This window comes from Aptenodytes patagonicus, chromosome 5 (assembly GCF_965638725.1).
Source record: "Aptenodytes patagonicus chromosome 5, bAptPat1.pri.cur, whole genome shotgun sequence".
NCBI lineage: Eukaryota > Metazoa > Chordata > Aves > Sphenisciformes > Spheniscidae > Aptenodytes > Aptenodytes patagonicus.
In genome coordinates this window covers 18766365-18782940 of record NC_134953.1, presented here as the reverse complement: position 1 = coordinate 18782940, position 16576 = coordinate 18766365, and the positions used below count along the sequence as shown (strand labels likewise).

The window sequence follows — 16576 nt, the reverse complement described above, 5'->3', positions numbered from 1 at the left end:
AGATGATTATCCTCTGCAGGACACAAGGCACAGCTGGTAACTACTGCCTGTGGGACCACAAGGGTTTAGCTTGGGACAGAGAACATGGAAAATTGCAATGTGCCTTAAAAGACCATTTCTGCTGAGTCCATGATTGTTAGTATTCAGTAAAGTCATAAATTGCAGTCCATATTCTTGTCTTCCAAAGGTATTTTGTGCTCTGCACTGAGGACCAGGACTGAGAGGTCAGAGTTTGTTTTGTGAAGAACCATCTGTCTCCGATGATGACATGTTTTTGTCCTTAACAGTCTGCAAGAGCTTGTTGAGGGGCTGGGATGGTTGGTTAGTTTTACCATACAGTTTCTATAACACTACCTGCTGCTTTGGATGAAGTTTATTGCTTCCTTGTGATTGCCTCTTCTAAAAACATGCATGAACTACTCCTCGTGATTATGTACCTGGGGACAGTGAGCAGCAACATGCCAGACACCAGCAATGCAGCAGTAAACCCACAGCAACCTGCAGCAACCTCTTCCTCCCATCTTCCCTCTGATGATAAGGTGTTAGAGCTCAAGCTCTGAAGCTTTTAAGCTCAGAGAAAAGCTCCAAAGTCAGAACGTGGGAGAGAGAAGAAATAAGAGATGGGCAGAGAAAGGAAAACTGTACCTTCAAGTCTGAACATCTTGAGATTCCTAGGATTTGTTGGTTTCCCATTTATCATGGCCAAGCATAGACAAAATCTGCCACAGGGATCATGCACAAGTCACTTGTCATCACAGAGAATATCTGCTGCTGGTGAAAGGAAGAGACCCCCCTGAGAAGTTTAAGGCAGACTGGTATTTTCCTAGGAGAAAGACAGAATTGCCACAATCAGATAATCACATTTGTGTTCACAGCATTCTGGAGACACCCAGCACTATATAAATATCATAAATATACACAGAGAAGAAGATTAACGATGTGAAAAGGTGGGTTATATACACAGATAAAGTCAAGAGCTAGATGACAAGACAAATTTATGAAACAGCACTCTTAATTTTGCTGGAAGATGAATTTCAGCTACCGTGAAGCACCAGTTTTAAATGCTTCAGGGATGTGTGTTTTAGCTCAGGTGGCCCTAGCATCAGTAGGTGAATGAAATGGTATTTTTATATCAGAACATGGATTTTACTTGGGATCAGAAGTCACTTATTACTCTGCAGAGGAACTGATGACCAGACAGCAGTGTGTGTGTATACACATATGCTGGGTAACAAGCTCTCACAACTTTCATAATATTTAAGCTGTTACCTGATCCCCAGATACTTGGAAAAGCTCCTTCTTTGCAGCAGATAAGGAGAAGAGCTAGGAGAGAAAATTCTGATATTTGCCTGGATGATTAAGATGTCTTCTTCACAGTTTCTAAACAATCCTGTTGTCGCTACTCCTGAACAAACTGCCTAAAAAGATAGCTGTTCTCCAGCTGAGCTACTCTGAACCAGAGGAGTCTGTAAGACAAGATAGATTTTTATCTGGAAGAAAAGGCTTTTAGGAAAGCAGCAGCAGCTAGGGGTAGAGAGATGTCAGAGCCACTCAGCCCTTCCTGTGCAGGCTCCATCCCGGGTGACAGGGGCTGCGGTGGCTGCAGCTGCCGCCCATGCGGGGCCATGTCTGCTCGGATGAGGAGCAGCTGAGGCTTCATCCCTGTGACTGCGCTGCCGGGGGCCAGGGTGGTTGGCAAAGGGGGCTGTCAAAGGATGTCACTAAAGGCTTCTGATGAGAAAGAGCCGCTGTTTTTTTTTTTTTCTTTGCAGACAAATGCCACAATGAGCTGAGTTTTCTGTCTGTGACTCACTCTGAGGCAAGTTTGGAGTCAGCACTGGTGCCTGAAGGAAACCTGAGACAAACCCAAGCCCCGACTGGATTAAATACTGCTGTGTGTGATGGTTTACACCTTTGCAAAGCAGATATCATGCCTTGCTGCATGCACATCCTGCTCTCACAGAGGCAAGGTTTTTTAACCATCAGTGTAGATGAGAGTAAATAACTACACAAGGCACTGAAAGAGTAAATCTCCCACCTCACAGCACGAAGGAATGTGGAGACAAGATGAATTTTAACGCCTGTGGAGAGAGATTGGGTTTTCTTGTAACAAGAAAACGTCTGTAGTGTTTTGGTTATGATGTCTTGATGCATACCTCACTTTTCTTGGGAAACTCTGCTTCATGGTTTACAGCACAGAGGGGCGGACCCTTACCACCACCCAGCCCTGCCAGTGGGATTGCCTCACCCTCGGTTACCAGTCCAACCTCTGCAGTTTATTTGCAGTGCATAAGAAAAAGTTAACATTGCTTTACCACACTTTTAGCCCAGAAAATGCCTGATGTCTCTTAAAACTTAATAAAGATTTGTAGTTGAGATACATACATGAGATGAGCCCAAGCGTCCTGAATGACAACCGCGCTTGTGCTTCAACCTCCAGCATTACACCGATGCTGCAGAAGTTCTGACAACTGTTTCACTGAGCAACACCACAGCAGGGCTGGCAGTGCTGACCTGCCCGGCACCGCTTCCAGGGGTGCTCAGCACTCCCGAAAAATCTCCCTCCTGCCTCTGAGTACGATCGGACAGACCGACGGACGGACAGCCCTTCCAGCGTGCGGCAGCGCAGGGAGAAGCGGCTGCGAGCAGGCGGGACCGCAGGAGCCGCAGCACCGCTCCGTGGCGAAGGGTCCCGCTGCAAGTTAAAGAACAAGGACGCAAGCTTGCTCTTTTTAAAGGCACTGTTTAAGACCGGTGCATCACTTTGTGTTGCACCAAGAAAAGGTGTTTCCACACCGTTTAGAGGCTTTGCTCTGCACCGTTCCCTCCCCCCAGCTCTAGTCCCGCTGGGTGCAAACAGCCCTAGCTCCCCATTTTTAAAGCCCCTGCTCTGCTGCACCAGAGGGTACAGCAGTGACACTGGGATGCTTCTTCATAACTCTATAGAATCATAGAATCATAGAATCATTGAGGTTGGAAAAGACCTCTAAGATCATCGAGTCCAACTGTCAACCCAACACCACCACCCACTAAGCCATGTCCCTAAGTGCCTCATCTACTCGTCTTTTAAATACCTCCAGGGATGGGGACTCAACCACTTCCCTGGGCAGCCTGTTCCAATGTTTAACCACTCTTTCAGTAAAGAAATTTTTCCTCACATCCAATCTAAACCTCCCCTGGCGCAACTTGAGGCCATTTCCTCTCGTCCTATCGCTTGTTACTTGGGAGAAGAGACCGACACCCACCTCACTACAACCTCCTCTCAGGTAGTTGTAGGGAGCGATGAGGTCTCCCCTCAGCCTCCTTTTCTCCAGGCTAAACAGTCCCAGTTCCCTCAGCCGCTCCTCATCAGACTTGTTCTCCAGACCCTTCACCAGCTTCATTGCCCTTCTCTGGACACGCTCCAGCACCTCAATGTCCTTCTTGTAGTGAGGGGCCCAAAACTGAACACAGTATTCGAGGTGCGGCCTCACCAGGGCCGAGTACAGGGGCACGATCACTTCCCTACTCCTGCTGGCCACACTATTTCTGATACAGGCCAGGATGCCATTGGCCTTCTTGGCCGCCTGGGCACACTGCCAGCTCATGTTCAGCCGGCTGTCGACCAGCACCCCCAGGTCCTTTTCCGACAGGCAGCTTTCCAGCCACTCTTCCCCAGGCCTGTAGCGCTGCATGGGGTTGTTGTGGCCGAAGTGCAGGACCCGGCACTTGGCCTTGTTGAACCTCATACAGTTGGCCTGGGCCCATCGATCCAGCCTGTCCAGGTCCCTCTGCAGAGCCTTCCTACCCTCGAGCAGATCAACACTCCTGCCCAACTTGGTGTCATCTGCAAACTTACTGAGGGTGTACTCAATCCCCTCATCCAGATCATTGATAAAGATATTGAACAAGACCGGCCCCAGTACTGAGCCCTGGGGAACACCGCTCGTGACCAGCCGCCAACTGGATGTAACTCCATTCACCACAACTCTCTGGGCCCGGCCATCCAGCCAGTTTTTGACCCAGCGCAGAGTACACCTGTCTAAGCCGTGAGCCACCAGCTTCTCGAGGAGAATGCTGTGGGAGATGGTGTCAAAGGCCTTACTGAAGTCCAGGTAGACCACATCCACAGCCTTTCCCTCATCCACTAGGTGGGTCACCTGGTCATAGAAGGAGATCAGGTTGGTCAAGCAGGACCTGCCTCTCATGAATCCGTGCTGGCTGGGCCTGATCCCCTTGTGAGCGCCCTCAAGATGAACCGCTCCATAATCTTCCCCGGCACCGAGGTCAGGCTGACAGGCCTGTAGTTCCCCAGATCCTCCTTCCGGCCCTTCTTGTGGATGGGTGTCACATTGGCAAGCCTCCAGTCGTCCAGGACCTCCCCCATTAACCAGGACTGCTGATAAATGATGGAGAGTAGCTTGGCAAGCACCTCCGCCAGCTCCCTCAGCACTCTCGGATGGATCCCATCCGGCCCCATAGACTTGTGAGCGTCCAGGTGGCGTAGCAGGTCATTGACTGCTTCCTCTTGGATTATGAGGGGTTCATCCTGCTCGCTGTCCCTGTCTTCCAGCTCGGGGGGCCGAGTACCCTGAGGATAACTGGTCTGCCTGTTAAAGACTGAGGCAAAGAAGGCATTGAGTACCTCAGCCTTTTCCTCATCCTCAGTGACAATGTTCCCCCCCGCATCCAATAAGGGATGGAGATTTTCCTTGGCTCTCTTCTTGTCATTAATATATTTGTAAAAGCTTTTTTTGTTGTCTTTAACAACAGCGGCCAGATTGCGTTCTAGCTGGGCTTTTGCCTTTCTCATTTCTTCTCTGCACGACCTAACGAGATCCCTGTACTCTTCTTGAGTCGCCTGCCCCTTCTTCCACAAGCGGTAAACTCTCCTTTTTTTCCTGAGTCCCAGCAAGAGCTCCCCGTTCAGCCAGGCCGGTCGTCTTCCCCGCCCGTTCTTCTTACGGCGTACAGGGACAGCCTGCTCCTGCACCTTTAAGACTTCCTTCTTGAAGATCGTCCAGCCTTCCTGGACCCCTTTGCCCTTCAGGACCATCTCCCAAGGGACTCTCTCAACCAGCGTCCTGAACAGGCCAAAGTCCGCCCTCCAGAAGTCCATGGTTGCGGTTTTGCTGCCCCCCCTCCTTACTTCACCAAGAATGGAGAATTCTACCATTTCATGGTCGCTAAGCCCAAGACGGCCTCCGACCACCACATCTCCCACCAGTCCTTCTCTGTTAGTAAACAGCAGGTCGAGCGAGGCACCTCCCCTGGCAGGCTCACTTACCAGCTGTGTCAGGAAGTTGTCTTCCACACACTCCAGGAACCTCCTAGACTGCTTCCTCTCTGCCGTGTTGTATTTCCAGCAGACGTCCGGGAAGTTGAAGTCCCCCACGAGAGCAAGGGCTAGCGATTGAGAGACTTGTGCCAGCCGCTTATAGAACGCTTCATCCGCCCCTTCATCCTGGTTGGGTGGTCTATAACAGACTCCCAGCAGGATATCTGCCTCGGTGGCCTTCCCCCTCATCCTTACCCATAAACACTCAACCGTACCATCATCACAATCGTTGAGCTCTATACAATCGAAACACTCCCTAACGTACAGGGCCACCCCACCGCCTCTCCTTCCTCGCCTGTCCCTTCTGAAGAGTCTATAGCCATCCACTGCAGCACTCCAATCATGAGAGTCACCCCACCATGTTTCTGTGATGGCGACTAAGTCATATCTCTCCCGCTGCACAATGGCTTCCAGCTCCTCCTGTTTGCCGCCCATGCTGCGTGCATTGGTGTAGATGCACTTGAGCTGGGCTACCGATTTCGCCCCCGGCATCGGCTCGCCACCCCTAGGCTCATCTCTAGCGAGCCTGGTTTTATCCCCTTCCCCCTTCGAACCTAGTTTAAAGCCCTCTCAATGAGCCCTGCCAATTCATGAGCCATGATCCTTTTCCCCCTGTGAGACAGCTGAACTCCGTCTGTCACCAGCAGGCCTGGTGCCGTGTAAACCTCCCCATGATCAAAAAACCCAAAATTCCTCCGATGGCACCAGCCATGTCTGACTCGGAAACACAGTCAGTTTTGCTTAAGGCCTCGAGTAAAAAAAAAAAATTTCTTGGGGAAAAAAATTGTGAAATTTCCTAATAAATTTTTCTTTCTATCTTTACAAACTTCTTCCATTTCTGACATGTAAATTAAAGAAATATCGGATCACTCCTTACAAAAGATCTATGACATTAATCAGTCTGTCTCTAGGGAACTCATACATCATTGTTTGTGTATCCCAGAAGTACTAAAGTTAACCACGATCACAGTCAGTCCGGTAGATTCATGTTATAACAACATATTTGTAGCCACAGGAGTGTTTTAAGAAATCTGTGCTATGGATTACATCTTAAAAATTCAAAAGTCCTTATCTAGATTCAGGTTACCGCCTGAATCACTGGTAAGAGTCAACAGAAAGTTGACTTTGTATATGACATGTTCTTGACTGTCAACATGGAACAACTTGTAATGAGATATGGAAACATAATCAGGAGGTTATTTTATAAAGCCATATTCCCTATAGTTATATCAAACAAGATTTTATTATCTTACAGTCGTTTCAACATAACAGCCAGGAGAAGAGTGACAGTAAACCAACCTGTGCATGGGATTTGAGCACTGGCAGCCAACGTCTGCAAGTCAAGTGCTCGTGCACCTGCTGACCAAGAGCATCTCTGGACGGTGGCAAAAAATAGGTGGCAGAATCAGATTTTAGCTATGACTTACCTAAGCATCTTTGGTGAGTTAACGACAGAGTACAGACAGAAATTTTGGATTAAAAGCCATGAACCCAGCTATCAAAGGACTTGATCTGCTTCCTGGAGTAGTCACACTGGATGAGGACTGTGTCAGCCCCAAAACCCAACGGCTGCAGAGGCCCAGGGTCACAGCACTGAGATGTGTTTCATCACCCAACCTCCATTTCCTTTTAAACACCTAAATAGTTTCTGTGACACCTCTGCAAACTGAAGACAAACTGATCCCTCAAGAAAAGTTTGTTATCAGTGGTTTTCAGCCTGTAAACCGTGGACTCCCCAGGGCTGAAGCCTAATTTTAAGAGTCTGAGAAAAATAATGGGAAAAGCTAGTTAAATGTCAGCAACCTTAAATCTGCTATCTGGGGCCTGCACCTCTGTTGGAAGATATACGAGCGTTAGCAAATCAGAAAAAGGTCTGAAAGTCACTGAGCCGGGATATTAAGAGATCAGCCTGATTCCCTAATTCTCCGCCTTATTCCCTAATTCACTCTCAAGATGAGAAGGGACTCCATCTCAAATGATCTCACTGCAGCATCGGCTCCAAGCCGAGCAGATAAATGGCCTTGCAAAAAGCTCTCAGTCAGAGATGGTGTGAATTAGGTCAAGGTTGGGATAATGCAGAGATCAGGAAACAAGGCTTCCACGTAAGCCAAAAAGCTAAGTGCTAATGGCCAGGAGAGCAATATATAATGAGCTCTTCAGAAGACCAGCACATAACTAAGCTGTATATTTCCTCATTGGCAGTCAGCTGCATGTTGGTGCTTTAATGAAGTTACAAGGCAGAACACAGGAGAATCTAATCTCCAGAGAACATTATTAGTGAAGACAATCTACATTTCACAATGCTGCCATTATTTTTGCTAGTATCTCATTAATCATTTAATGGTCATTACTCATTATTTGCTTAGCCTGGGCAGAGTACTCAGCTGTGCAAAAATATTCAGATTCAGGTGGTCCCTGCCCCACAGAGCCAACAGTGCTTTAATTTGTCTCTGCTGCCGGTGACCATCAGGAGTTTGCGTAGCATTTGGAGGGAGAAAATACTGCCTATGTCCTTCTTCATGGGCAGTTGAAGTGGAAGGTGACTTCTGCTGTGATAAATTGAAGATACTGAAAGATTTCCAGGCAGTGAGGGGTAAAATCCTCTGCCAGCTTTGCAGAGAAAGAAGGCAACGATGCTGCTCCGCTGTCCTCAGATACCAGTGGGAGACTGGTCCCCAAACTGTCTGAAAAAGATAATAGCTCAGTTGCAACCTGCTGGTCAAGTATAGACAGGCTCTCGGGGTGTCTACCTGTGTGCCCAGGGGTTAGCAACAGGCCCACCTGAACTGCAGAGGAACAAGATATTGGTCTGCAGGCACTGTTGCTGGTAAAGGTGATTTATGGTGTTAATGGTCTTCACTTAAACACAAGATGACATATTTCATCTAAGCCTTGAGAAAGCATTAACCTTTGTCCTCTGAATAAACACGGCCAGGTGGAAGGAGTTTTCCAATTCACCAGCTGAGAGGTGCTGAAAACAGAGACCAGACCACAGTCTTCCCATGGTGACCTGGGAGAATGTAGCTGCTCTCATGCCACAGGGATGCAGCTTTTCACCAGTGACTTACTCCTCCTCCCAGCACCCGGTGTGGGGCTCCATGTGGATCCACACTTAACCCCGTAAAGGGAAACTGAGGTGAGGAACACAGGTTGCTCGGTACCTGCTCCTTGTGGCCATACAGTGCTCATTTTAACCACACACCGCGTGGAGGTGGCATCCCCGTGTGGCAATTAATGAGCCAAGAATTTAGGAAAAGACATTCAGAGCTAAATTAATTTCATAGCTGTCTCCTGCAGTCCGGGAATGTGCTGGGCCAGTTCTGCATTCTGGATTGTCCCAGGGTAATTCCACGGCCAGCAACAGAGGCACAAAAAGGAGCAGGGTGGTAACTCAGCCTCCTGCGGTGCTGGTGGGGGGACCCCAACTACAGCACCCACTCGCAGTGGGACAGTCACCACTGTGCCCCCGAGGTGGGTGTCAGAGTTGCTGTGCCTTTGCAGATCAATTACACAACCCCCCATTTTTAACAGGGAAAAAGAAGTCTTTTTTTTTTGTGCCCTTACATCATGTAACAGTTTTCTAAAAATATTTTGCCTGAGGCAGATGTTCAGGACAGAAAAAATTCAGTCCGGGTAATTAAATAATTTGTCAAAGTTATAAACAACTGCAAATAGCTCCTAATGAGGTAACCCATCATCTCCCACGCCACAGGCCAGTAGCACTCCCACCGGAGCCCTGGGGGCCCTTCCCCACTGCTGGGACAAGAGCTTGTGGCAATGGCCTGTTTCCAGCAGAGCAAGCTTCGGGGCGGGTGAAATGTCTGCTCCTGCACACTGGCTTTCCTGGGGGAAAGAGGGTCCAGTCCCAGCACAGAAAAGGGAGACCAAAGTGTGACAAAGCAACTCATCCCCTGCAGCTCACTCATTGCTGGGGTTTGGGGGAGGCCAGGGAGCAAGTGGGGTTACTGGCAGAGCCACAGTCCTCCTGCCTCTGTCCTTCGGGGACCAACCCAACGGTGAGCGTGGAGCTGGTAGCACAGACTGAGGGCGCAGCCCCAGACACAGGGGACCTGCGCTGCTGGCTCTCTGCTCCCCACCTAAATCATAGAATCATAGAATCATTAAGGTTGGAAAAGACCTCTAAGATCATTGACTCCAACCGTCAACCCAACACCACCATGCCCACTAAACCATGTCCCTAAGCGCCTCATCTACACGTCTTTTAAATACTTCTAGGGATGGGGACGCAACCACTTCCCTGGGCAGCCTGTTCCAATGTTTAACCACTCTTTCAGTAAAGAAATTTTTCCTCACATCCAATCTAAACCTCCCCTGGCACAACTTGAGGCCATTTCCTCTCGTCCTATCCCTAGTTACTTGGGAGAAGAGACCGACACCCACCTCACTACAACCTCCTTTCAGGTAGTTGTAGAGAGCGATGAGGTCTCCCCTCAGCCTCCTTTTCTCCAGGCTAAACAACCCCAGTTCCCTCAGCCGCTCCTCATAAGACTTGTTCTCCAGACCCCTCACCATATACATATAAATATATGTATAAGGGCTTGCTCTGGATATGTACACACCCAGAAGGCATGCATGCTGCGTGCACAGCATCAGTGCTGCTCCAGCATCACAGGCTCGTGCACAAAACTGACCATACCGTTCTGCTGAATTTGTCCTATTTTAAATGACCAACTTAAATTTTGGTGATGAATCATCCTTTTCCCCAAAGCAAGAGGGACTGATGGCTATGCTGCACCAAAAGGGCTCTCACCTATAGGGTGAGGGTTTCCCACTCCTGTACCCACCACCCTCTCCATCATCTGAGGCAAAAAGCCTACAGGTGGTATTTTACTCCCATAAGGGAGCGGGAAAGGGCATCCCCTCCCTCTCCCTGTGTTCAGCAGTGCTGAGGCAAAAGCAAAGGGTTGTCCAACGTGGACGTCCAAAAGATGGAACAACAGCTTCCAGCGTGGTTTTGGAGGTTTGCTGTCACGGAGCAGCTGCCTTCCTCTGAGGATGGTGTTCCTGTCCAACAGTCCCAGAGAGACGCAGGCAGCCTCGCAGCAGGCTCGGAAGGGTGACTACACCACTGGGGACATGGGGCAGGTCCCCTTGCTGGAGGAGAGGAGATAGATTATTTTAGTCCTTGTTTCCTCTTTGTTTCACCCTAAGAACTGAGTAATCAAATGTGCTTAGTTTTGAGGACATTTTGAACATTTGCCCATGTCTAGCAATTTATTTACCTCAAGGGTCCTTTCTTTCTCTCCCCAGGAAGCTCCCGATGTCTTTAGCCGCAAATTAAGGAATATTTCCTTTCTTCTACGATTCAACAACTTCATGTCTCGGCTCTAAGTTACTGGTGAGATCCCAGATCACAACAGAGCACAGTAATTATCCTGAGGCATCCTTTACAGACCTCTAACATCCAGGCCAGGCAATTGCAACTGGGAGAAGTAAAATTCCCTTGTAGCTTGTGCTGTCCAGAGGATGCTTCCTACTCTTTTTACATCTTATTTTCCTGAGCTATGAGGAACTATTTAGCCTTTAGCATGTTTTTGCCCAGGAGAGCTGGAAAGGCAAAATGATTTCTCTAAAGTAATTGTTCTACAGAGAGTGCACAACACTTTCTGAACCCAAGTCAGCACATAAATGCAAGCCGTTAAATGAGTAACCCAATGAGCATTAAAGCAGTTGGGAACCGAGACAAGCTGCACCCTGGCTAAAAATCACCCCGTGGAGTTCAGCCAGGGGTTCTGATGCCCTACAACAGCAAAATGGAGCGGTCCTGATGTCCTGTAATGGCAAAATGGAAACATTAGCTGATTAGCCGTGGGTTTTTATTGCTGATGGATGAATATTAACAGTCACTTCCACTCACAGGTAAAGGAGAACACAAATATTATGGTTGGTGAAATTGTATTTCATTAAAGTAATTGTGCGAGTTGCTGTTTATATCAGAGGAGATGACATTGTGGCCCTGTGAGTCAGCATGTGTCACACACCCACTGTATGTGCCTGTGAGCAACTACAGGTACCCCTCCCTGCTGCTCCCTTTCTGCGCGATCCCATCAAGGCAACCAGCCCTGCAATGGGAGCCAGCGTGGGCAGAAACCTCAGTGCTGGCAGCAAGTGTACTTCAGTGGAGATGGTTCCTCTCTTTTTTAACAAAATAGGTAAATGTAACACCTTTTTTTTTCCCCTTTCCTGAATGCGTGTGGAAACCTGAGCTGAAAATAAATCTGAAAATGTTTTCAGATGAAAGCTGGGGAGAGGAGAATTATGTTGAATACATCAGAAAAAACTGAGCTTCCTTGTGTGGCAATGAGGTGTGTTCATCTGTAAAATAAAATTCTGAGAGGAAAAGAGGAATTGCCTCTGGGATATTTAAAATGGACAGAAGGTGATAATCCAGTCCCATGGGACAAATGAGCCAGCTGCTCTGATTGCACCATGCCCTCTGACAGGGAGCAGGAAGGAGCCCCAGTGCAAGGACCTTGGACATGGATGTAGGTATGGTACAAATGTCACAGTATGTGTATGATGCGTAGCAGAGAGCAGCCTTTGCCCCAAAGTGCCATTCCAGGCTTTGAAAGCTATCAATTCTCACAGCCTCCTGACTGAAGGGTTGGTCCTTTCAGCCCATTTTCATAGGGAAATCTGAGCTCACGTTGATGTGGCGTGCTTGGAGCCAGGCGTGTGCTCCCTGCCTCCCCCCTGCCCCACTCACGGCTGGGGACATGCTTCACCGAAAAGAAATGGGACGGCAGCAGTAACACAGATGAGCTCATTTGACTTGCCTGGTTTCTCCCAGCCGATGAATCGCTCAACAGCCCTCAGTCAGCAGAGAGGGCAGCTCACAGGCATCCACCGATGGTTCTCGGTTGAGAGTTAGCATCTCCGGGAGGGAGGGACCCAGCACTACCGGAGGCTGTCACTGGTTGGCACGTGGGACAGCCCTGAAAATGAAAAATGAGGTGGAAAAAACAGCTGCTGGAGGCTGCATCCATCTGCTCACCTAGAAAAGCTACCAACTGCCCCAGAAGATAAGCACTGGGTGAGAGACAGACCTGTGAAAGCCGTGTGCCAGTGGGGAAGCCCCAGCACAGGGTTTTCCCCCTGCCACAGCAGATCTCTTCCATCCCCATCCTCCTACCTTGACCGACTGCGGGCTGAGCTGCGTCCCCTGCTCCGTGGCAGCAGAAGGGGGGGTGAAGGGAGACGGGCTGTGCCAGGCAGCCCAGGGATTTCCCAGGAGGAGCACCCCTGGCCAAAAGAACACGATGGACTGTTTCTGGATGATCTTCCAGTACTTCCAGTCCAACTCAGAGTCTGTAATGAATGGGATCTGTGGGCTGTTAGCCCTGGCTAGCGTAAAAATGTATACCTGCTTTGAGTTCAGTTGCCCCTGTCTGCCCCAGTACAACATGGCATACAGCTTGGGGATCATGTTCGTACCCCCTGTCATCCTCTTCCTCTGCGGCCTCATCCTTAACAGACAGTCCCTGGTGATGCTGGAGGAGTGGAGGCGACCGCAGGGGCACAGAAAGAAGGAGCTAGCTGTCTTCAGGTGGGGTTTGCAACAGGAGTGGCGTCCCTCCTTTCACCTCCCGCGTAGCTGTCTCACCTCCATAGCTCTGAACCTCCTGGTAATTAATTTTCTTCTAAGCTCAGCTCCCGAGACCTTTCCCCATGAGCCTGCAGGGGCAGGGGCATGGTAAATGCATTTACAACAGCAGAAATGAAGGCAGAGCCTCATCCTATCCCAGCAAAGGAGGGCAGGAGCACCTCGACACCAATGGCTGGATTTATGCTGCCACCCTGGGAAACTGCATTGCTGCCTGCCCTATCGTGCACATGCAGGGTTTCTCCTGGAGCTTACACATGCAAAAAGATGAGGCATTTCCACTTAAATGTGCAGAAAGAGTGGCATTTCCATCATGGTCATTCTTTATTGATATCCTTGTGGTTTCCCTCCCTTCAGTTGAGTTTTTACTGACTTACACTGGTGGAAGGGAGAGGAGAATCACATTCAATCTGTTACGTACAAAGTTTTACCCAGTGCACAGGTTGGCACAGAGTGGGGCAAGAAAGGCTGTAGAGAAAAGCGGTTTTCCAGGTAGAAACTGAGCTGATGAGAAAAGAAAGAGTGAATGAAGAAGGCAAGGGAGAGCTGACAAGGACTTGTTCATGGGAGACATAAGTATACAGTTGAGGCAAGCATAATGAGAGGTCCATGCACTGTACTGAATGCCCGCAGCATCACTGCCACACTCTGGCACAGATTTCACCGGGAGGCAGGACCCACAAAGAGATCCCAGAGCAGAAGAGGCATTAGCTGGAGCAATGCTGGGGACAGTCCTGGGAGTCAGCTCCCTGGTTCTGGGAGGGCTGCTTGGCATAGGGCAGCCTGCATCCATCAAGGCTCTGGATGATGAGAAAGCTCCCAGCATTTACCCACTCACTTCTCTCTCTCCTGCCCCAGGTACATGTGTTCCTCCATCATGCAGCGAGCCATGGTTGTCCCTGTCGTCTGGATCGTAGTCACCCTCCTGGATGGCAAATGCCTGATCTGCACTTTCAGCGGCTCTGTGGATCCCAAGAAGTTTGTGGGCTTTGCCAACGCCAGCCCAGTGCAGGTGCAGCAGCTGCTGGCCAAGATGCCCTGCAAGGACGATGAGCTCATGAGGAACAACACGTCCCACAAGGCAGTGTCCAGGTACCTGCGCTGCTGGTCTCAGGTAGGTCACTGCTGGCAGAGCCCCCTGTGTTGGTGAGGTGCCCAGGGCATGCGTCATCTGCTCCTGCTCTTTCTTGATTTGTCATAGCTTCACCACTGTCAGGCTGGGAGCAAGACTGCTTTTTGCTTCTTTATGCCCCCAAATGGTGCCAGTGATAATCTCCAGAGTCACTCAGGTAGGGAAAAGGAAGGAAATAAATGGTTTAATTAACAGAACTTTGTTTCTAGAAGAAGTGGCAACTTCTAAACCCAGATAATAAAAAGCAGGTTGCAAGGAATATAGGTGTCTCCTAAGGCCCTGTCCAGTGTCAGAAGACCTTTCTAACTGCTACCCTCACAGATAGGACTCACTGTTTTAAGGACAGTGCAAGCTGAGGCAGATGAAAGCAGCTTGCTCAGGAATGATGGGAGAACAGGACACGATGGGGAGTGGAGCCCTGGCCAGCCCCTGCTGTTGATACAGGAGTGCCAGGTCAGGGATGAGGACCGGTGGGAGAGCATTGAAAACAAGCCCTTCCTTCTTACCAAAGGGAGCTGCATGTAGTCTGGGCTGTCTTCACCCTGCTGCCAGGACTCCTGGGCCCTGGAACCAGATGAAGATCTCACTGGAGATAAGTGAGCGCCAAAGGAGAGCACTGAAGTCCCCTTCCCTTGGGGCGCTCCCGTGCTCAGAGCAAATGCCTGGCTGCTCCAGGCTAACTTTGCAAACAGTTATCCTACTGAACTATTGATGCACAGATAAATGTCCTATATTCACTGGGAGGAGATTACACCAACACTCTGAGTGCAGTTTGGGGATGCTGGACTTCAGGGACAGATCAAGGACAGGAGTCCAGATATGCCACATCTCCCCGCCCGCCACCCAAATTCCCTGTCTCGGTGATACAGGCAAACAGCTCTCGTGCCTGTCCTTGTGCCTGTCTTGCTCCTGTTCCACTGCTTATTTCTTATCACCCAGGCACTCAGCTGGAGCATTTTGTTGATCCTTATCGTAGCAGTTTTCCTCACCCGCTGGCTCAGACCTTGCTTCAACCAGGCCACCCTCCTGCAGGCACATCACTGGAGCAACTACATTGACATCGAGCAAAAGATTTTTGAGGAAACCTGCTGTGAGCACAGCCGGCTCTTTGCTCACAAATGCATCCTCCACTTCTTTGAAAGCATGCGGCAAGAGATCAAACTGCACAGCTTCAGCTTGCCTAGGCAGGGAGAGGGGGCTGAAGGAGAGGAAGATCTTCTCCAGGGCATCACAGATCAGGACCAGGTGAATAAACTTCTGAAAATGTGGTACTATGAGAAACCTCCCCTGGATGTCAGCCAGGCGACCCAGAAGCATCCCCTGGGGCAAGAGAGAGCCCTTCTGCCCTGTGCAGGCAGCCCCGGTACCTGGTCCAAATTCCCCCAGCACACCAACATGTAAAGGGGGCTTTGTCCTGCAGACACTGAAGGGGCACTGCCATACCTCTGCAGAAAACAAGGACCAGCAGGTAGATGACAGTGGTGCTCACATCTTCCTCCAAAACCACAACCCCAAAGGCTCCACTCCAGGGCACGCCTAGCAAAACCTCCAAAATAAACTAGCTTTCAAGATCCAAAGGTCCCAGACTCAGTCATTGTTAATGACATTTCTCAACCACATAGCACTTTTGTCATATTAAAGAGTTTGCAGCTCCTTACAGCTGTGATAAAACCCTTCTGGCTAGAGGAAGGATTTAACCAAGGCAGCAACATCTGGCTGCGTATGCAAACCGACTGGAGTGGCAGCTTCACAGAGGTGTGAGGAGCTCCTGCCCGTTCCAGTGAAACCTGGTTCAGAGTTAGCAGTGCTGACACTGAAATGATTTAATTGGCAACTCTTTTAGTACCACACCAACATGTTTACTCAAAAAGGCAAAACCACTTCCTACATCTTCCCATCTGCTGAGAGCTCTGGCTGCCCCCAGCCCAGCTGCCGAACTGTTCAGCCTCCCTCTAACAACCCATCAATGCTTCCATGCATTTTCAAAACAAAATATGGCAACACACTGAAATTCATGGAGCAGCATAAATTTAGTTGACGATATCTCTGGATAAGTGTTCCTGGATTGGGTTGGATTTGCAGAAGGAAAAGGAGATGGAGGCTTTGCTTAACATATCTAGAGCTATGGGACTGTGCTGGGGTTCAGGTGGCTGCTCTGAGCACTGGCATTGGGCCATGGAAAGGACACACTGACTCTGCCTGAGAAGTCTGAACACAGATTTTAAACACTCCCCTGCTAGATTTTAGTACAAACCAATCTATCCAGAGGATCATCCTTGCATCACCTAGTTGGGCATTTCCATCCTTAGTTTAAAAACTGTTTGAATGTAACCGTATATCTGAGCCTCTAATGCTAAATACTTTCTTACTTGCCTTTTTCCAGCCCCTCTTGTAGATGGTGCCAACCATGGTGCCAGTTTGACTGATATTTCTGTCCAGCATCGCTGCTTGGATGCATTAAAATCTTTACTGCAAACTAAACTAGTACAGACACATATATTCC

General features: G+C 49.3%; 1 protein-coding gene across 1 annotated transcript; it reads left to right on the top strand.

The window, feature by feature from the left end:
• The first annotated feature begins 12597 nt into the window (after window positions 1-12597).
• CALHM3 (calcium homeostasis modulator 3) lies at window positions 12598-15474 on the top strand. The gene is made up of 3 exons (XM_076338010.1): window positions 12598-12884; window positions 13800-14055; window positions 15013-15474. Exons 1-3 carry the CDS (start codon window positions 12598-12600, stop codon window positions 15472-15474), a joined length of 1005 nt encoding a protein of 334 aa, XP_076194125.1.
• The last annotated feature ends 1102 nt before the right edge of the window (window positions 15475-16576 follow it).

Excerpts from the sequence above, each read along its gene's own strand:
- CALHM3 (XM_076338010.1), top strand. The coding sequence starts at position 12,598 with ATGGACTGTTTCTGGATGATCTTCCAGTACTTCCAGTCCAACTCAGAG. Across the intron at positions 12,885-13,799 it reads AAGGAGCTAGCTGTCTTCAG|GTACATGTGTTCCTCCATCA; the intron begins GTGGGGTTTGCA and ends CTCCTGCCCCAG. Across the intron at positions 14,056-15,012 it reads ACCTGCGCTGCTGGTCTCAG|GCACTCAGCTGGAGCATTTT; the intron begins GTAGGTCACTGC and ends CTTATCACCCAG.